General features: G+C 34.4%; 1 protein-coding gene across 13 annotated transcripts in view; it reads right to left on the bottom strand.

The window, feature by feature from the left end:
* Positions 1–22,659, bottom strand: part of LOC128205402 (doublecortin domain-containing protein 2-like) — a 67,994-nt gene that overhangs the window by 32,903 nt on the left and 12,432 nt on the right. For 8 of the 13 annotated variants that reach the window (XM_052906989.1, XM_052907002.1, XM_052906997.1 and 5 more), the window contains exons 3-4: positions 4,553–4,619; positions 648–742 (exon numbers count right to left, since the gene is read on the bottom strand). In XM_052906989.1, the coding sequence (XP_052762949.1) occupies positions 648–742; positions 4,553–4,619 (162 nt within the window). Of the gene's footprint in view, positions 1–647; positions 743–4,413; positions 4,475–4,552; positions 4,620–14,297; positions 14,997–18,990; positions 20,165–22,659 lie in introns of those variants that run through there. The other 5 variants (XM_052906995.1, XM_052906996.1, XM_052906993.1 and 2 more) reach the window with 5 other exon arrangements.

The following is a 22,659-nucleotide window of genomic DNA, read 5'->3' as shown; positions in this document are numbered from 1 at the left end:
ATCAATGATGTCTTAAGTTACAAACATGTATAAATATGAACAAAGGAGTATCATTCACAAATACCAGAACCCATTTCCGATACATATCCCATCTAGTCTAATCCCATTAGTTTTTTTCAAGATATGGCCAGCACAAGCATCCATTTTTGAAAGATATCACGTTAAGGGGAGATAACTGAAAAAATGTTGGGCAGGGTAATGGTTCTTGTGCACTGCACATCCTTTCATTGTCATCTATCTATATACCAAGTTTTATTTCAATCCCTTTGGTGCTTTTCAAAACATGGCCAAGACAAGCACCTTTTGATAAATGGTCAGGGGGAAATAACTGTATAAATATGCATGATATCATGTTTCTTGTGCATTGCACTTTCTCTTATTGCCATCCAACTATATACTGAGTTTTATTTATTGGTTGTTGTTGTTAGGTTACTCTTCCGACAAGGTAGTCAAGGACAGACTGACACAAAAACAGACATATAAAGAGGCGAATATATATGCTTCTCCCTTCAGGTAACTTAATCAAGCATAATTACAGGGTTTTTTTTGTAGCACTTTTTCCTAAAAGAATCTGCAAACAAACTGTAATTATTCTACAAATTTAAATTAGCTGATTCACAGAAAAAAGCTACTGTTGGAACCTATACCTGAGTCGCAAGCCGCGTCTGTGTTCATTAAGGTAGTGTGATCGCCCTGATTTTTGTCGTAGTCTCTCTTCATTCGCATGTTGAACAGGTGTGTACTGAAATATTGTCCACTTGTGAAATCAGCAATAACCTACATTAGTTTGCATGGGAAGATCATTTTCAATGCCAAGAATAACATAAATAGTATTTACAGTTTAAAGAAAATAAAGATTATAAAACTTGTTATATCCTGCAATGTACCATTGGCACAATATTACTGTTAGTATTCAAGCAAAGATGTATTGTGTTTATGCTTATGCTTCTGCCAATAGGATTGCCAGACAGACGTAACCATTAAATCATTTAGATGAGTTCTGAAAACCCATATTCCATTAAGCACATTACGACTACCAAAATTCCATTAAATCATTCATTTAAGAAATTAAAAAGCTGGCATATGCACATATCGTGATGAGTTTGGTATTTCCAATTTAGGTTTATGAAGGCTGACATTCTTCTTTGAATGAAATATGACTTGTAACGAGGTAGTATGTTATATGATAGTATCTAATAATTAATTTGTTCTATATATGTTGTTTGTTGGTTGTGGATGTCCTCTAATGTGTCAGTTTCCTGGGCAGAAACCAGTTCTGGTGTCCATTTGGAGATGCCATGAGAAAGTACCTCTAGTTGGGATCAAAACCACAACCTTGAGAGTCACAGAGAGGCGGACACCTTAAAACCACTTAACCACCATCATCTCAAATCTGACTTGAACAAACTGAGGCATAACAATTAACATTTCAAATTCTTGAAAAAAGGCGTGTAGATCATGAGTTTAATAACGTTCATTGCACTTTTAAGATTTCAGTTCACAAAATGTGAAGGGTTTTTTACGGATAGAGGATACATACTGCTCCGATTGAATAAACTATTTGATCAATAAACAAAGCCTGAACTATTGTATAAATAATTCAAGGTGATATAGAAGTTATGATAACACTTTGATGAATTTAAAATGGTTCAATGATAATGTCATATATGAAAAAATAAAACTATTCCCTGAATGAAAGCATGTTTGACGTAAGTAGAAAGGTATTAGGTCAGACAGCTCAGCGAAACCTTAAAAAAAAATGTTTCTGGTTACATGCCCAAACAAATTTGGGTAGGTAGGTAGGAGTTTTTTTTAATAATGTATGTAGTGAAATTTGCCATATTTTCGGATGATAATTTTTGGATACTGCATCTTTCGGGGGGTGGCAATATTTTTTTTTGAGTCAGTGGCAAATAGACAGGGTGGGTTTGGTAACCAGAAACAAACCTTTTTTTAAGCTTGAACAAAGTCAATATTGAATGGCAATAGTGTTAGCCTAACACCACAACAATAGGAAATCACCTACAGAAACTAATTTTAGACATTTTGATTATTATTTAATATTTATCTTAAATTTGCAGTAGATATAATCTTGTACTGTTTTCTGTACTTTTAACACTATTCAAAGCAGTCTTTTTATGCTAAAAATTGTTCAGTCAGTAAGCAAAACGTTTAACACTTTATTCAGGAATCTTTTTTCCAGTCTTGGGGGACACTCTGGTGCCTTAACTTCCCTTTAACTTTGTGTTGTTGTTTTTTCCCACCTAAAGGGAATGAAGGGAATGACAATATTTTTTTTGAAAATCATATGAAAAATGGACAAGTTACAGTCTGGACAAGAATCATTTCAATCTTTGACCTCTATACGTGACCTTGAACACTGAGCTACAGATCTGCATGGGATTAATGTGTGACATGCCACCTCATCATGGTTAACCTTCATGACAAGTTTTTGGAAAATCCTATTAAGCATGGTCAAGATACAGGCTGGACATGGATCATATCAATCTTTGATCTCTAAGCGTGACCTTGAACCTTGTGACCTTGAACAAGGTTCAATACGGGCAAACAGATGCACTACCGCACTGACACACTACTGCAGGTACATACACAGATCTGCAATTGAGACATCTATGTCACGCTCAACACTCGCGGACTCGACAATAAAGTGTAGAATTAACCATGGTTGAAGCTCAAGTGATCTTAACATGACAATATAAAATCTCTTCAAGTAAATGTTTTTCAGAAGGGAAATTTTGTATTATTTGAGAAGAAAACTATTCACTTTTGTAGAGGTGAATGGGGCTAAATCTTAGGCCCTCAAAATAAGGGACTGGCCCCAAAAATGCCCTGATTTGAATGGCTTTCGTCTTTGAAAACATGCAATAAAGTAGTATGACATGGAAATATTTAAGTAATGTTTGGAATTTGCAAAAGAAATGAAAGAAATGTTAACATTTAAATGTTATAAGTTTAATATTTAAAATATTAAAAATAAAAATACTGTTTTAGTCATTCATTCATAATTAAGTGTTACATGTTTAACAAGAAATGGCACACATAGAATTGTTACCGTTTAGATAGATCAAGCGTGAAAGGTTTAAAGAATTTTTAAGATCTTCTACACATTTGATCGAAAATATGCATATATTCAACAGCAAAAAAGTAAGGAGAGCTTACATCCAAAAAGGTGATGTTAAAAGCAACTGGAATACAGTTAGTAACACACAACAATATGTGAAAGTGGTGGTTACAGTTGTCACAACAAGCATTAAAGCAAACTGCATCAAGAACGTGAAAAGTGAATGAGAAATGGAAATGTTCAAAAATGCGAGACAAAGTTAATGACCATGAGATATACATTATTGATTCCCTCCCTTTGATTTATATCTGCCATTACCACTTATTCCCCTTGGTAATAAAATTGCCATTTCTAGCAGATTATACCATATCAAGAGAAAAGTGGTACCAAAACATTGATTTTTATGGATTATTTCAAAGTTGATTGAAACATCTTTAGTACACATCCCCATATACTTACATGCACTGAAATATTCTGTCATTTGACTGTCTGTATCGCAAGTTTTAAACTATTCAAAGGTATTGCCTTTTAAAAAAGGATTATAAATAAATTATTGAATCTTACTCACAGAAGCAAAACTTAACAATTTTGTCAATAAATCTTTTGAGTACATATATGATTAAGTTCCTTTGAATAGCTTAAAAGAACATCTAACTTGGTTCTAAAGGGGAATATATTGCTTTGGAGACCAGGCATGTCAAAATGTATGGAATTTCTTTTCAATATAAATGAATCACATAACTAATACTGGATTAAATGTTATCGACATGGAGAACTATGTCCTTTTAAAAAATCATTTTTATTTAGTTTGATGATTCTATCCAAAACCGAAACTAACATTGGTAATGCCTGCTCTCCTAGTTTGCATATAAAGAGCCAGAAAAATAGACATCGTGTGATGCTCATCCAATTTAAGCTTCACCCCCTCATCACTACCAGTAAATGTTATGCCTTTCCAACATATTTGGATGTCATTGAAAACATTCAAAGACTGGATTGTGAATTAACAAAGAAGCGAGGATCTGCATTTTAAGTACCAATACTACATTTAAGGTGTAGGCCTGAACATAATTAATCAGAGCTTGGATTAATATAACTTTAAACCTTATGTAAATTGCGGCCATTTTTCTCACTCTCTGAAAATTTCTTTAAATCACTCATTTCTCCTGCATGTTGAAATTACCCCACCCACATACCCTCTCCCAATAAAATAGGATGTCAGTGTCATACCCTGTTTATTCCCATTTTATATATACAACTTTATTTGATGAGCATCTAAATATTTTTTTCTGTCTCCAAGAACACGCCTCACCCTATTTTACACCACCTACCGTGACGTCATGTTTATGACCTTTACGATGGTGAACCCGACCTTTCGATATGTCTCTATAACTGAAAACAGAATCACAAATGTTGAACAAAAGTACTCTACATGACTTAAATGATTGATTAGCCATCTACGATACTTACAATGCGAGATATATCTATTTTCTTGAAGCCCCGAAGCCTCGGTCTTGTAGGAGATATGTCCCTATAACTGTAATGAAAAATAATATGGAGACAACAGGCAATTCATTATTCCTTTGTTAAAAGTTAGTAATTATTATCTAACAACAATCTGTTTAAAATGAATTATCATAAAAATGGATTTAGTTATGTGACAGGGTGATAAAATAAATAGTGTAGTGTAACCTTTAGGTAGATTTTCTTTGGGTTAAATTAAAGTTGTTTTACATGAGTATTCAGAGATACTGACATTTTCAGTAGAATTGTATCGAAAATTTCGGCATATTCAATCGAGTGGCACTTCCTATTCTATTAGACAAAACCCATATTTCACCAAGTCCTCCAGACCAGGTTTGAGAGTGAGAGCCAGAGCTTATGTTTGGGTAACAAGTCTAAAGTACCAGATACTTTGACGATTCAGTCTTACTGCCATTCCAGTGGCTACAGACATGTGTTGGATGTGTAGATGACATAATAAATATTGAACAAACTTTATCTACAGTCGTCATTTTAAACGATAGTAGAGCCAAAAGTTACAGTTACGTTTACAATAATTATTGGCAATGGTGAAAACTGTATACATGTGGCTTTTATTCTGCAAAAAAGGTAATCTTGGCGTAAGGAGTTGAACTGATGGAACATTCATACGTTCATTGTTCTAAATGGAATAATGAATTAAAATGGCTTTGAAATCTGAAAAAATATTGTTTTCAAAATAATTGTGTAAAATTCATAACACTGTTTTTCTGCTTCCCTGTTGAAAACTTGGCAGATCAGACAGATTTGGCAATGACCGTGTCCTGTAAACAAGCTAAAACTATTATCAGGGATTAAGTTCACACCATGCCAAATCTATTCATAGGCTTTTTATTATTAAGCATTGCAATTCAGATGTATAAATTGCACTGGTCGGCAAAGAAGGCTTTTCTCAGCTAAAACAAACAGATGATAAAATAACTTGCGGCAAAAGCACACAAATATTGATCAAATGTCCCAGAATTATTTTTTTGGATTCACGCTGAAAGAAACAAACAACAAATTAAAACACTGAAAATAAATAAATCTTAATATTATGTATCAGTAAAAAATACATGCTGCTAATATTAATACATGCATATCCTATCAAATGATGGTAGTATAATGTTTTATGGTAGTCCTCGATCGTGAGGTGGAGCAATTTTGTGACACTAACAGTTACTGGTAGTTGTTGATTGTTTTTTTCACTAATATTTTGGCCATATTTTGGTGAAATTTGAAATGGAACTCAGCTAAAAATACATTTTAATGACATCTTTCACTATGCTATCAATTTGTATTCCCAAGTTACACTATTTTACTAATGAATTGACAAGTGAAATTATGTTAAAAAAAATTCCCAATCAAACTACATTACTGATGTATTGGCAAATAACACATTGTTACCGATGTATTGTCAACCAATAAGTATTTTGGGGAAAAATCCCAAACAGTAAATAAAAGAAAGCATAAAAAAGAATAATATAATATTATGATATTATTAAATGTCCAAGACTTTTGAGACATGTAAACAAAAGTACATGTATGTTTGTAAAATGTTTAAATACTTTTTTACTTCTGGATGTAAAGACACTTGTAAACAATTCTAAATCCTTACTTGGCTTACAAATGGCATGATTGTTAATCAGTTAACTCTAAAATAATCATTGTTGAATTATAATTTAATCAAAACTACATGTACATATACCACAGGCAAAGAACTGACCTGACCGTGAACTGAAAGTTAACTCTCAAATTATACTACAGAGCCACTTGATGCAAACATCATGGCTATTAACTGTATGAAAATAATTCATAAATAATCAATTAGCAGAAGAAATGTAGGCAGACATTTTAACAAAACAAATATATTCTCCAGTTTATCAGGTTCCTTAGCCTAAGGTATAATTACCAGTATGGCTTATTCAATCATGTTTCTCAATAAGAACACAAAAATGTGAATGATTAAGTCAAATAGCACTGAATGAGATATAAACACCACTGAAATCTACTCTTGAAACTACCCTGTGTCTGCTGAAACTACCCTGTGTCACTTGAAACTACCTGGTGTCTTTTGAAACTATCCTTTGTTTCTTGAAACTACCCTCTGTTACTTGAACCTACCCCGTGTCTGACAGTCACTTAAAACTTCCCTGTTACTGTTGAAATTACCCTGTTACTGTTGAAATTACCCTGTGTGTTGAAACTACCCCGTGTCACTTGAAACTACCCGTGTCTTTTGAAACTACCCTTTTTTTCTTGAAACTATCCTCTGTCACTTTATACTACCCCGTGTCACTTGAAACTACCCCGTGTCACTTGAAACTACCCCGTGTCACTTGAAACTACCCGTGTCTTTTGAAACTACCTTTTTTTCTTGAAACTATCCTCTGTCACTTTATACTACCCTGTGTCACTTGAAACTACCCCGTGTCACTTGAAACTACCCGTGTCTTTTGAAACTACCTTTTTTTCTTGAAACTATCCTCTGTCACTTTATACTACCCCGTGTCACTTGAAACTACCCGTGTCTTTTGAAACTACCCTTTTTTTCTTGAAACTATCCTCTGTCACTTTATACTACCCCGTGTCACTTGAGACTACCCTGTGTATGTTTAAACTACCCTGTGTGTTGAAACTACCCTGTGTCACTTGAAACTACCCCATGTATGTTTAAACTTTCCTGTTTCACTTAAAACTACCCTGTTTCATTCAGAATTTGAGCAAGCCCGGAAGACATTTTACCAGTGCAGGGCTTGTGGGCTTGTGCTTTTTTTGACCACTGTGGAACTTGTGACCCTTTGTTTCTTGAAAATAATCTGTATTTCTTGAAACTACCCTGAGCCACTTGAAACAACCCATTATTTCTTCAAACTACCCTAGCTGTGCTACTTAAAACTTCCCTGTGCAACTTGAAACTTTCCTGTGCCACTAAATGAAACTAAACTGTTTCTCAAAGGAATCTCATCACTACCCCTCACACGACAGCAGACATAGGTAGGAAGACAGTCAGACATGGTGAAATTTTGACTGATACTGCCACTAATGCATACATACATGTACATCTGGCATGTTTTGTAAAAGTCATTGCAAGTCTTGAGTTATGCAAATCAGAAATTCAAAGATAATTGCTCGTCTTTTCATGAAGTCCTATATTTTGTGCCCTGATTGATGATGTTTAAGCTCTCTATCAAAATATTAGTATCAGAAAACTATTCTGCTTTAATAAATTGAAAACTACCTTTCTGATTTTAATATTGTCAATAAACTAGCGGGTAGAAATAAAGAGGGCCATTCACAGAGAGGTCAGTTATTTTTCCTGTTATATTACTAATAAATCATTGGCAACAACATGATGATAGCAATGTAAACAGTCTATTGTACCGCAGGTCTTCAATGCTTTATGATACTTAGTCATTGACGAGTATTTTCATAAGGAATAAATTTTTCTACCAGAACTGGGATAAACAATTGTTTTAATTACACTTTTCCTTTCAAGATTTGTAACTGTTTTGAAATAAACAACTCTGATGAGGATAACAACCTTCAGTCAATTCACAACCCCCTTTTCATAAGTCTATCAAGGTATATTATATGTATATACATTCATGTGAATATCTATAACAATTTCTTTTTAGTTATTAAATGGCCACTCTTCTCGGGACAACAACTAGGCAGTATTTTTTCTTGGTGCATTATTTACGTCTTTCCCCTAACCAAAAAGTGTCAATTTTTCCAAAATATTCCCATAATTTTTCAAATTCAGTCAACAGGTTCCATAAATGAATATAAAATACATTTCTTGAAAACAAAAAAAATCTATACAAGACCAGCTCTGTATTCATAAAAAAAAAAAAAGTTGTATATTTACTATATTATCAGTCTTTTTTTGATTATTTAGTCAAATTTTCCCAAAGTCAGAAAATTTTCGCAAGTGATGAAAAAGATTCATATAAAAGCATTGAACTGGATGACCATATAACCACAACTTTTTTCTTCAAATAAATATTAATTATATTACCATATATAATCATTAACATAATGAAATTGTCTTAAATATTGCTATGTAATGGTTACATGTACTTTCTTGAAGATGACATAAGGTAAGTGAAATCTTAATGTTTAAGACTGGGCAGAGCGAGTGTATTGCAAAACAAGCCCTTCTCAATCATTAAGATTTCACTTCAGGTCATCTAACTGACTTTAAATACCATATTGATTAAACATTGTCAACGCACAATCTGACACAGGGAGTGTGTGTATAGGTCCAATGAGTGGCAGTGGGTGGACACTAAAATAAAAACCTGCGAAAGTTGATTTTTTTATGCTGAAGCCTTAAAAGTATGTAATTATTGCCTATCTGCAATTTCATTGGCTGCAAAATTAGGTTGTATTCTAAACCGAGGTTTGGGCATATGACTTATGTGTTTTAATTATTAGAAATTTGATTACTTTTGTCACAGATTCAGTTTCAAGTTGAGGCTCTATCCAACCTTCACCGTTATTTAAAACTAAACTTAAGTTTTTAAAATATTATCGATAACAAATAACATTCCACTGACTTAAAACAGATCAAACCTTATGTTCAACTTGACTTGAGATGAAAAGAAATTCGTCAAAAGTCAAATAATAATAGCTCAAATTTCAGTAAACTTCACTTGCTGAAAATCTAAACTTTACAAAATTAGCGTGAACATTTGAAAAGAAGTGAAATGTAGGTAGTTTAAATTGAGTGACGCTATTATATAAGTTGCCAATTCAAGTTTCGTATTTCATATTGCCTATATCAAATTGCCAAATGATTAATAAAACTGACTGCATGAAGTAAATCATGTGACATTTTCAGGATTATAAATAAGCAGTAATAGTGACAGTGTCAAAAACAGAAATGAGGACAACAAATACTTAGACTCAATAAAAATGTCTTCATTAAAGTAAAGTATTTGTTATAAATTATACATAAACCCATACCCGATTAACACAACAGAAATGAATGGAATAAAAACAAATATTCTTTGTATGGGGTAAAAACCATTAGACCCAAGCTATTGGAAGAAGTTTAACTGAATTTGTAATCAATATTGATTGTGTCTCTCACAAAAATGTTCCAAAAGCAATTGAAAGAACTGGTCCAAATCTTATGTGGTCAAGATTTCCTGTTTAAAGAAGTATTTATAACAGATATTTTCAATTTTCATTACCAATACAAGTAAGATTTCCTAGAACATTCAATGTATAATCTGATGACTTTTAAGCAATGCCCGTCTATGTAAACATTCTCATAGAAATGTCTCCTCTTTGTAAAACTAAGAACAAGAAGATCTTTGTATCCTTGGAAACTGAGAGTAGACCAATGGTGTACCATTCATACATTTACAATGAGCTGCAGCAAAATATAGTGCTTAGTTTAAACATTATATATTTTACAACAATTGTGAAGAAAGTTATGAATTTATACTATGTCACTCTTGTTGGAACGATGTTCTGCGGGAGTGTGGTCTTGTGCTGTAATGGAAACCAGAATACCTGGAGAAAACCCACTTGTCCGGCTTGGTGACCACTAACCAAACTCACATGCGCCCAGGCCGGGAATTGAACCCGGGTCGCCTTGGTGAGAAGCGAGTGTGCTAACTGACTGCTGTTATCAGACAATTTAGTATAATAGTGCATGATATATTCCTGTAAGAATAAGGAGACCAAAGTGCAGTGATGAAAGAATCAAAATATTCATTGAAAAAGTTAATGACGTATAAAAAATAAAATCAATTGTTGCACCTTACATTCAGGTTAGAATAACATAAATTATTCACAGACTAGCAACAAAAGTGGAATATTATACTTGCTTTTTATACATTAATCTTGTGGAACATGTACATATACTTATATATGCAAATTAGTAAATAAAAGAATTCAATTTTGGGGTGACATTTTCATGCAAACAGATGAATATAAATGATAAAAACGTTTGACCCTTGTATCTGCGTATACGCATTTAAAGCAGCAGAACAATTACACAACGTAATAGAAATTACATGTTTTCCCCACATCTTAAAGCAACGGGAAATTACCATGTCGTCTGAAATAAAACAGTACCACCTTTTAAATATTTTTCATTGTTTTGTCAAATGAAGTGAGCTCATGAACGGCATCTATGAAAATGCATCTGGAAAATAATCATCCCTTCAGTTCACTTCAACAAGTTGCAGGCAACAACGCTCACATAAAAACACCTTAAAAGCATCACACATAAGATGTTATTGCTGTATTGGTCAGGAACCAGGTACTTAACAAAATTTAACCATCCTTAATTGCCCTATATTCCTAAGAAATAATAAAGTAATGCCCAATAAATTAACTGAATGCACTGGACTAAAAAAGCGAAAATCATCACTTTATTCCTTCATGGCAGCAGAATAATTAATTAGAAGCAATAAATTATGAATCATAACATTTATTAATTGCTTTTACTAAAATTAATCAATCCAACCTATTTTTTTGTTTCAGTATGGCTGAAATTTACGCCAATGTTGCTTCATGCATTTCATACCAGGAGTAATGATGGCTATAATGCATTCAAGGACATAAAATATTAAAACATCCTGGCTTCCTAATTGAAAATGTATGTATTGATAATTAATCATGAGCTCTGACATCCAATTTCATAAAAGCATTGTGAGAAAATACAAACAATCACAGTCATTAACAAAATAGAAATTGTTAATTATTTGAGTCCGTTCTAAAGAGTGTTAGCTCAGAGTTCTTCTTTCATAAACTGATGATGATTAAAAACGTATTCAAAGACCTTACATTCATAAAAGTAATTGTATATTACTGTTTATTAAAATGCCATGCGGCCTTGCTGCAATCCAGCATCTAGTGCCGAATGCCAACTTAATAATATATACAAAGACATTGTTTGTAATAGCATGTACATCATTTTGGATTTTCCTTTGATAATTTGAATTCCCAATGTTAAGAAAAACTTTCCTTGATCCTTCAAAAAGGAACACAACAGAAATGTAATGAGTGAATCTTCTGGGAAAGGAATGTTTAAGTACACAAAGACATTAATTAATGGCCTCAGTAATAAAACATTTCCACCAGTGGTTTATAAATAATTCACGAAGTTTAGACAAATGCTCTGCACTATCTCATAAACTGGGCAAGTCTGAAACAGCTCAACTATGCAGAGAAAAAGAACATTATATCTTGTTACATTTCTCACAACTGAACTATGAGGTGTGATGGGAATTCAACCAGTTCAAACCAATAAACTGAGTATATAAAAGTCTGCCTGTACTAAAATACAAGGGAGTATGATGATAAAGAAGCTTAAAGATTTTGGTGTTGCTGTGTGTATGACAATAGCCGCCATAATATTGCTGCTAACAGAACAATCACTAGTGGATCCAGGGGGGGTGGTGTTGGGGGTGGAGTGCACCCTGTTTACAATTTACAATCAGCCCATTATTATAAATATTCCCAATCATGGAAATACCAAAGTTGTGCAAAAAATCTTGACATAAGTGTCCAGCTTATTATCATTAGTATTTACAAATATCATGAGTATGTAATTACAACATCTGATACCATTAATAGGGTGACATTATTATCCATTCCCACTTACTTGGGAGGGAAATACTGGCAATACAATGCAGTTGTCAGAAGCAAGGCAGAGGTATTGATTGCATCGAACGTATTATAACATAATTCAATAAAGGTATGCCTGGAAAATGCAACATGAAGGATGTTGTTAGCGGCAAAATACATGTACATATAATTTTTTTATTCCTTTTAATTTTCAACATCACATTTTTAGACTTAGGCTTTATAATTATTATAATTACCCCTTATTACATTTATTACCAAGTTTTGATGTGCGTAGTGATTAAAATTCTCAGAGTAACTTACATGTGAAAATCAGTTTACCAAAATTATATACATTAAACATATATATAATGTATATATAATGTACCAGAATGACTATGCTAACATACATTTTAACCTAGTCGAATGCAGCAAATAAGGGGAATCTTAAAATATAAATCATTAATATAGGTGAATTTTTTTTTACAAGTCCCACGTCAAACATTGTTTTAAAGCCCCTTTCCCTCGGAAAATAAGCTTAGTTTTTCCCCTTAAATATATGTTCTCCTCCAGCCATTTTTTTTATTATATATATATATATATAATGGGAATCTCACAAATCATTAAATGATGTTTCTGAGTGATGTATTTATACTGCTTTATTGATATTTTACTCCATGTTTGAAAAAGTACCAGTACTCGGAGAATTAATTCCCAAAACTGAATAAAAGCTTTCTGTTTTACGAACAAAAACTAAGGACTTCCCAACAACTTGTAAAAAGGTCCTGAAGTTGTTTGATAGCAAAATAAAAGTAAAACATGCACATGATATACAAAAAAAAAAAAATTCTACTAATATGCCGCAATGTTACCCTTCTCAAAGGCCCCAAGCCCCTTCCCATATTCCAGGAAAAAAAAACTGCTGTCATTGACAAGAAAGTTCTGCTGCCTCTCTGTTAAATTTGTGTTTTACTATAAGTTTTATATTCATTTGTCATGAGGAAGCTACATAAACACATAGGTTAAGCATATATGTATTACAAGGTTAAGCATATATGTATGTACATGTGTTATGAACGTGTTGCTAGATGTGGGTTCATGTTTTCTATTGAAAGACTGTGGTTTAGGATTTAAAAAAATCACCTTTCATTTAAATTGAGGTGACCCATGCACAATTGTCGTTGTAATATAATTCAAATGAAGCATAAAAAATGTATCAATTTGTCTGACCAGCATGCCTGTTTTGATTTCATACCCTGCAAATGCCAGGATGTTTTTGCAGGTGACTATGTGTATTCTTAATTGTTGTATACCTTGCAAATGATAATCTTATGCAGATTATTAAAATTAATTGTAATATGACGTCATTGCAACAATTGTAACATGTAATTAAAAGCACTCAACCACAAAGAGCAAGTGGTAAAAACCATACTGAAAAATACCATTATTGACATACTATTGGATTTCAGATTAGCGAAATGCCTGAAATAAAAACAGCTAACAATTGATTACAGTACATGTTTATTCTCATTTTAAATATCTTAATTTCTCAGAGATTTCGTATTTGGTGTGATAAGCAAAAGGACCATGAAACAAACAATTTAATATGCTGTTACAGTTACTGTCGAGAGAACTGGTTAGTCCCACTGAAAATAATCTTAAGTTAAATTAAGGCAAAAGTAAAAGTAAACCTTGGAGGAATAGTTTGCTCTATTCGAGGCTCAAAAACAGCATGGCAGGAACACAAGAACAGGGCCCTGACCAATTTAGCTAAACCAGTGGCTGGTTCTTACCCACTCACACTACACTCCTCTCCCATTAACCTTTCCGGCCGAACCAAGCAATCTTGTTACTTCTGACACAGGAAACCTCAAGGAAAAAAGCTCCCCATGTGAGGCTCAACCCACGACCACCCTAGTGTTAGAATGGCTGAAACTGCATGTTCCCCCTTGCATTGAATATTATAAATTATAACTTATAAATTAACAATAATTTGAAATTAGTGTTGGATATTTCAGCACACACAGTTAATCTGAAAATAATCGTTGATTATATCATTGATAAAGAAGTGTTTTTGAATAGTATAAAAGGTATTAAAACAACATACTTAATGGGTTGAAATTTGTCATTTAACGCTGCAACATAGTCTTGACCATCTTTAAATTCCTGAATAGATCGTAATCTTGTCCCACCAACCGGAGTGTAGATATTCCTCACATAGCCGATTTGATTCTTGTCCTTGTACAACACTTGTGTGAGCTCGTCCTTAACACCATCTAACGTTTTAATTCTATTCGAAATGCAAAACTTTGATCCCTTAGAAAAACCATCACCGTTCACGTAAAAAATACAATTCGGACTTCGTTTCAAATTCCGAGTTTCTACAGGCATGTACTGCATCGGAGACCTAGACATCGTTCCTTTAACAAGTGTACACCATAAAACAGTAAAATTAACTCCAAACCAAAATAAACACCTGTCAGAATTAAATAAACCGCTTTTTATGTTTCCATGAACCGTAAACAACTTCGGATGGTTCTACTTCCACAATATCACGAAATGCATTGTGGGATTAAATGTCCTGACCTATGACCGCTTTCCCTAGTAACCACGTGCTACATGTAAACAAATCCATTTGCTTTCTGCACTCCATTCTTTTAATCCCTCATCATCCTTAATCGAATACTTTTAACAAAACAGCATACATTAAACGTCTTGGCTGTACATAATTTTTACTCTGAGTTGTATTTAAATGATAAACACTGGTTATCGATCAAAGCCCAATGAGAACTTTCTCGTGGATTGATCGAGCCATGTTATTGTGAGAAGTCTTCATTCTGTAATTTCCCTCACCGAAATTGGCGAAGTGAAGTTAACCACGAAATTACATTCAATTAAGGAAATAACGAACGACTGACCTACAAATAAGCAAATACTTGTTGATTTCAGCAAATGAACTCATTACAAACCATGGAAACACTGAAAAACGACGTTGCATAAATGAGTTTCGTTAACGTTGATTAGGCCGCAAGGCCGCTATGATGCATGATGAATTAGGCGAGCTCAGGGCTTAATTACGCTTTTAAATTCGCAGGTCTTATGACCGCGCAAGCTAATATAACAAACACAAGTAATATAAAACTTGAACTAAGTTATGGTAATATACGTCTTCACATGATCTTATGACAAACTCATGAAGGCAGCGAACTGTTTTCACAATTTCAGTATACAGTGGGAGTTCCCTTTTGACTTGCGCCCCTCCCTCAGAAACGAAATTTATTTGGCTTAGTGTTGGCATGGGGGTTTGGGAATCCTTCCCCAAGAAACTTTTAACAATTCTAGTCCGAAATGGTGCATTTTGGGCGTACATCATTACCTTTCTTCTCCTATATTGAAATAAAAAGTTGGACAATTTAAGGGGGGGGGGATCGCCGGGTGCGCCCCGTTCCTGAATCCGCTCGTGGTATATCATTTTAAATATCCATCCAAGAGGCGAGTTTTCAGGGGTAAAAATGAAGAACGCCATGATTCATTAATAGTTAGTTCGTGATAGAGTCATGAACTATTCAAATATGCGGAGATCTCGTATATCACAATCTCGATATCAATAAAAAAAATGAATATTGTTATCCCACGTTCGGTGTGCTGATATATTCAGCCAATGTTGTTGTTGGTGTTGTTGTTGGTGTTGTTGGTGGTGATGATGATGATGATGATGATGATGATGATGATGATGATGATGATGATGATGATGATGATGATGATGATGATGATGATGATGATGATGATGATGATGATGATGATGATGATGATGATTCGTGCATAATTGGAACAAAATATTCGCATGATCATGAATATAATAACCAAAGAAGGGGCCATGAGGCTGTAAACAATCCGAAATAAAATGTTAATATGAATTCGATCCCTATCTTTAAATAGCGACTATATGACGCTATTCGCATTCTGATCACGGCGATACACATTTATATTTAAAATGCAATACATCTGATCCGCATCTACAAACATATATTATCAATGAATGATGTGATTTTTTAAAAGAATTATTCAAACATTAAACGCTGCCCAGGTAATTGCATTCTGTAAAATAATCTATTTAAATACTGATGAATTCTAGCGGGCATTGCCAAGCGCCTTTTATACTATTTTTCTGTCGAGTCTTAAACTGGTGCTGTTTGAACCTCAACACATTCGTCACTTTGACCCAAGTCAGGGCCTCGATAGATAAGGCATATTTTTCATCAAAACACATCTACTGAAAACACAAATATGTAATCTACGAATAAAGTGCATTTTTTCATAAATGCAAATGATGACAGAAGTACCTTTAAGCAAACTTGTCAAGAGTTACTTGTGTACTCCTTGATGGCTCAATTGGGAGTACTCCTGATTACAAGTCATACGCCACATTTCGTAGTAGGTTCGAATCTTACCAAATCCTTAAACTTAAAATCGAAATTGTAATATACAAATCAAGTTTGACAAGATAAAACATGACGAAAGCGTGACTTTGGCAGGCAGTTTGACCTACAAATTAAAGAAAACAGGTGAACAGTTGAACAATACATTACTCAAAGCTCATTGGGCTAAAATATATGCAAACACTAAATACCTGTCATATTCTAGCCTATCCTGGAATATACATCTCATGCTATTACCTAGGATACCATACCAATATTGTCTAAAGTAATCATATATTCCACATCTGGATACATCTATAAAAGTCTAACATCATTATTGAGAAAATAACCGAAGACAGAGCTAAAACCAAAATCGTCTAATTAAATATTTGTCTAACATTATCCACCCGGTTACGAAAACCTTAATTACAGCTTAAATATATTTATACTACATTGCTTTGTTAATCAATCAATTCGATATCATTATCATAAGGCCTGAAATTGACGGGTTTAGGGCAACGATCTCACAAATGCTAGTTAGAGAAGGGCCAGTCAAAATAGCAAAGCAATTTGGGAATACTTACTATGACATTTCGGTTCCTGGTGTATTGAATAACTAATACTTCACGCTTTTAATTGTAAGCAACAGAAACGATCAACAACAAATAAAAAATGGAAAACCGATTTCATCTAGGTTCGTAATAAACTAGGGTAAAAGAAATTTTGCCAGGTAGGGTAGGGGTGCCCTAAACACCGGTATTTTTTTAGAGTGAAACTCTGTATATATATATAGTGGTGTATATTTTCAGACATTTTATTGCAGCTTTAGTTTGTGGACCGAATACCTCACAAAGATAAAACATTGCAACACGACACATGATATCAGTCATGAATGAATGATTGATCAGCTCTAATTGAATCCATTGATTCGCAAGCTATAGTTTTAGATATAACGTACATCGAAGACATTTTCATGCAGGAGAAGTAATTTGCTTAAAAAACATTACCAACCATTTTCAAATCAATCACCGATCACTTCATTTTAAGAATAAATACACGCGCAGGTTGTCTTTTTTACCATATTTTTCAGTAAAGACAAATCAACTGCATTATACTGATTGTTTCACAAGTACGTGTATAGTGTTACGTGTTTTTCCATGTACAATTACGTGCCCCCCCCCCCCATCATAGGCGACAGTATCCGTGTGTTTATACCGTCCCCGATTACCGATACTGTACTGTGTGTAAGTATGTAAGGTTAATTTATACTCGCACTCGGACAAGGCCCATTCGGCGAGTGCCCCAATAATGCAACAGTCAATTGTAACCACACCCCCAAGGTCCTGGGGTATACCGGGGACAGCCGGGGAAAAGGGCCGTGTTTTTACTTTCCAGGTGCCCCCGCAGGGCCGGGTGACCGCGGTGGTTTTGTCATAGCGCCATATTAAGCGGAGATTGGGCCTTATATAGAGTCTCTGGGGTGCGGGGGCATTTGGCCGGGGTTTAACCATCAGTTCGTCCCCGCAGGGCGGGGATTTTACCCGGGGTTGGCTGGACCAAAAGTCAAAGTCCCGGCTATTCCCCGGACCTGGGGGGGGGGGGGGGGGGCGTAGTTACAATTAACTGGTGCATAAGATTGTTATTTTTTATGATTTTGGATTATAGTGCACAGACAGAATGTAACCGTGGTTAGAGCTACACTGGTTCTTTAACGTGCACCAGGGTATAGCACTGTCACACGGGACCCCCATTGAACGTCCCTCCCGGAAAACGATATGTATTTTTTTAGTTAAACGGAGGGAAATCGAAGCTGTGACCCATGTTTTGACAGTCAAGTGTGTTACCACTAGACCAGGATCCGCCCACACTTTATCTGCCACATATGCACATATCATATAGTATATCGATGGAAAGTTTGCCGACCAAAAGTGGCCGCAAAGTCTTTGCGTTGGTTGATATGCGACTTTTGTGCGGACCCGGGGCCAGGATTGTGAAACTGTCCTTAACACATCGGTAAAAGAGTCAAATACAAACAATATCGTGCAATTGTCCATAGGCACGTTCTTATTAAACCTCAGCAATGTGCAAACAAAATTACTTCCGCGATTTTTCCGAAGAAAACCTGGTTTTAATTATGATGGTTGGAGTAAATACATGCTACGCACCTATAAATAATCATATAATTTAACTTATATAGGAAAAGATGTAGTTGAATAGAAAGTGACATTATTTACTCGACCGGAATGCTTGAAGTAAACTCCTCGTACATAATAGTTGTTATCAGCATTCTCATATATTATCACATGTGTAGTTGCTATATAACACTTAATTTGATCAACAACAATTCGAAACAAGAACATATTTGGCGGGAAAGGCACTTACGCGTGTCTTCTGTATTTATCCTTTGAGATCACGTATTCGTGACCAGCTTCGATCTGATCCAGCGCGCGGACCTCTGTGCCGTTTGGTGTATATACGCGCCGATACCGTCCGCCCGTCGGATGCGGGATCCGTTCCGTGAGATATTGGCAAAAGACATCGAACTCCGGCATCTGGTGCGTGTTTAACGTAACAACTTTCCCTGGATTGAACTTGTCGTTGTTGACGTAAACGGTAATCCGTTTTCCTTGCATGGTTGGTGATATCATGACGTGGTTTAGACGTCAAAAAACGTATTGGAACGGGGATTTCAGCACACTGTAATCCGGATTTCTTATCCTTTGACCAATTTCACAAAATTCGAAACGATTTTATTTCCTATGCCATTATTATTTCACAAAAACTAAAGAAATACAAAAGTGTCGGTGAAGGTTCTTCTGTAGTTAACGTCCCTTTAACAACGCCGCGCGATGCATGCCGGGAAGTCTATTGTTAACGACGTCATGTATACAAACGCTTGGCTGATCGTTTTTGTCCGAGAGCTTTCATTTGGTAAATAACTCAAACGTTCTGCGACAATAATTCTTTTCACAAAATCTTCTTCTCTTATTAGATTTCCGTATTTTACAATATAAGCTATAGAAACTATTAAGTGCCTTAGGTATACGCGCATTCAAATCAGCCCATGCCAATTGAAAATGAGTATTTGCAGAGAATTCTATGCACTATATCAACTCATTTAAAGCTTCCAATATTTGCTTTGAATTACTCCCTTTAAGCTGATAATAAATATTCATTTTTGCATCAAAGCCAGTAGTACATATGTCATTGACTGATCACTTTAATGTACTAACTTTCAAAATATGTATTTTATTGGTATGCTAACCATATTAAACAGTCATTAATATTCATTACCTTTTTTAATTAATAAGTTGCCAATTATTATTTCTATCAAAACATATCAAAGTTTTTGAAATATATATAAAATCATCAACAATCTTATTCACGTTTCCCAGGCCTTCGATCTGAGAGTATTGAACGATTTCTTTCCAAAGAGGTACATTATACTTTAACCCTGATTTGCGCGCCAGTGTTCGATCGTCAAGAAAGAAATCCTAGCTCCCAAATCCACAATAAATGATCAATGCGCATTTAATCCCGCGACTCCTCATATATCACGTATGATAAAAACAGTTTAAATTCTTCTAAAAGACAAAAAGAAGAATGTATTATCTCTGGGCGAATTATCAAAATAATGAAAATAATAATGTCATCTAAATATAGCTAGTGGAATTATTCATATCAATCAATTTATACATGTTCTTTATATACCGGTCGAGGCCAAAACTGTGAACAAGAGACAAATAAGGAACCAACCGAAAATCAATATCATACATGTATATGAAATTTAATGTTTAATTCATATTTAAACCAATAAAAACGCCGACAGGGACAACTATTTTATCATTAATTATTACTATGCATGATGTATATTACAGGCGCGTAGCTGGTACTATTTGAATGTAAAGACTGCGCCACCGTGTATGGATGGTTATTTTCTTAATGCAAGATTTGCGCTCTGTTGTATATCTGGAGGCTTTCCAGTCACCGAAGATATCTTTATTATGCACTTAACTACCTTCGAGCCTCTTCCAAAAGTAGGCACTTTACATGTTTGAGAAAAATACGCTCAAATACAGAGTAGACCGTTACCGAATGTAGACCCCCCCCCCCGTCACTTGCGGTTTTGGACGTTTTTTTTGTTCGAATGTAAGTGTAGGACAGGGCCTACAGTGCCTAGATGAGAGCTACACCGGCGTATCTTACATTACAACGGCAGCGTCCATGGCAGATGTACATGTATTATCAACATGCATGTCTGATAAAGCGCCGTAGCTGCCACATGTTTCCCCCATTATTTATTCGACTTGATTATCACCAGCATAGCTTTTATTGAGATTACCCCAATGTGTTCTGTCAATCCAATTGCCATTATTTAATAGTTTGTCTGGTATATGAATGGCAGGTATAGAGACTGTTTGAGCATGTGTTTGCTTAAAGACCATTTCACTGGGGAAATGCTCTCTTTAAGTGCAATCAATGCTTGAAATACATAATTCAGAATATAACTATTTGTAGAGAATGCAAAGCATTTGATCGACATAATCAATTAATTTGAATCGATAACAACAACAACAACAACAGCAGCAGCAGCAACAGCAGCAAAAACAACAACAACAACAACCACGTACGTAAAACATTTACGTAATCACTTAATAACATTAACATAAACTAAAACAAAAACAAACCACAAACAAATGTTTTGACAGCAATGGACGGACACTACAGTATGAATATTTATAACGAAACCGGTTTAACACATATATTCGTATAGATCTAAATGTATACTATAATTGGTTATAGTCATTTAACAACATTTCATATTACTTTTTGGTTATTTGTTGATCGTTTTTCTAAGCTCTAGTTTTGCATGTTTTTGTTAAAATAAGCCAAATCGAAAATTGATTAGAAAAATTTCTGGACACCAAATATTTCGTGTTTAATTGAAACCAACTTCATAGCAACATGCAGTTCATAATATCCAAAGCACAGGCGGCAGTTGTGTTGACATGACCAACTCTATGCACACACCTCCTTCTTAAAAATAGTAAAAAAAATGAACACAATTTTGTTAAACACAGATGGCGATTAGGAATTGCCTACCTAGAGTTTTCGGAGTTGGGGTCTTAAAATATCCATTTTACTGATGGAAATGTATTGAAGTTATGCATTTTCTGAAACTTCATTATATTCTGAGAAGAAAGCAAGCTGTGTGTAAACAATTGGTTATAACATAAGTTAATTACGAGTTTTACGAATTGTCGATCTTTAATTATAATATTACTGTAGTTTTATTTGGGAAAAACAAATTCTTTGAATTTTTAGTTGATATTTAGTGTTTAAATAGTGATAGATGATCGTGTTCCAAATAATTTGGTATTGAAAAAAAAACTTGTTTGACTAATTTTCAAGGAGGGGGTGTGGCCATAGAGTGGGCCATGTCAACGCAACTGCCGCCTGTGGTCCAAACATTATCGTATTGATACAATTGACAAAATAGAATAATATTTTCTGAATAAGTTGTCCCAGTGGTTTAATTGTGTCTATATTTGTGCATCATATTATTTTACCAAACAGTATCGTCTGACTTAATCATTTTGGTACAGTTCAGTTACGAAATGATTCTCAAACATGCTTAAATGATCTGAATAATCGATATCAGATTCAATCAATCATTGCTACTAAATAATGATCAAATATTTGTAGTGATCTTTAAATACACGTTTAAAGTACCCATGATGCGGAAATCTTCGAATTGAAGACACCGATAACACACTGAATCAATTACTATTATTTCTACCAATAAATAACTATTTTTCTTTTGTTCAATATATTCTTAAAGAATGGATCCAAATAAATCCATAAGCCTGAGTTTTAGATCGGCTCTCGAAATTTGATCTCGCAGAAAGCCCTGTTTTGTTTGTTGAGAGTCTAGCAACGAGAAATACAATATCAAGAGTCGATAATCAATGATGTATTTATTAAACAGATTCGCAGGAGTTATCGTGCCCTGCTGTCATTTAATGATTGTATCAAAATGATACAAATGGT

This window comes from Mya arenaria, chromosome 10 (genome assembly GCF_026914265.1).
Source record: "Mya arenaria isolate MELC-2E11 chromosome 10, ASM2691426v1".
Lineage (NCBI taxonomy): Eukaryota > Metazoa > Mollusca > Bivalvia > Myida > Myidae > Mya > Mya arenaria.
This window is presented reverse-complemented; position numbering and strand designations above follow the sequence as displayed.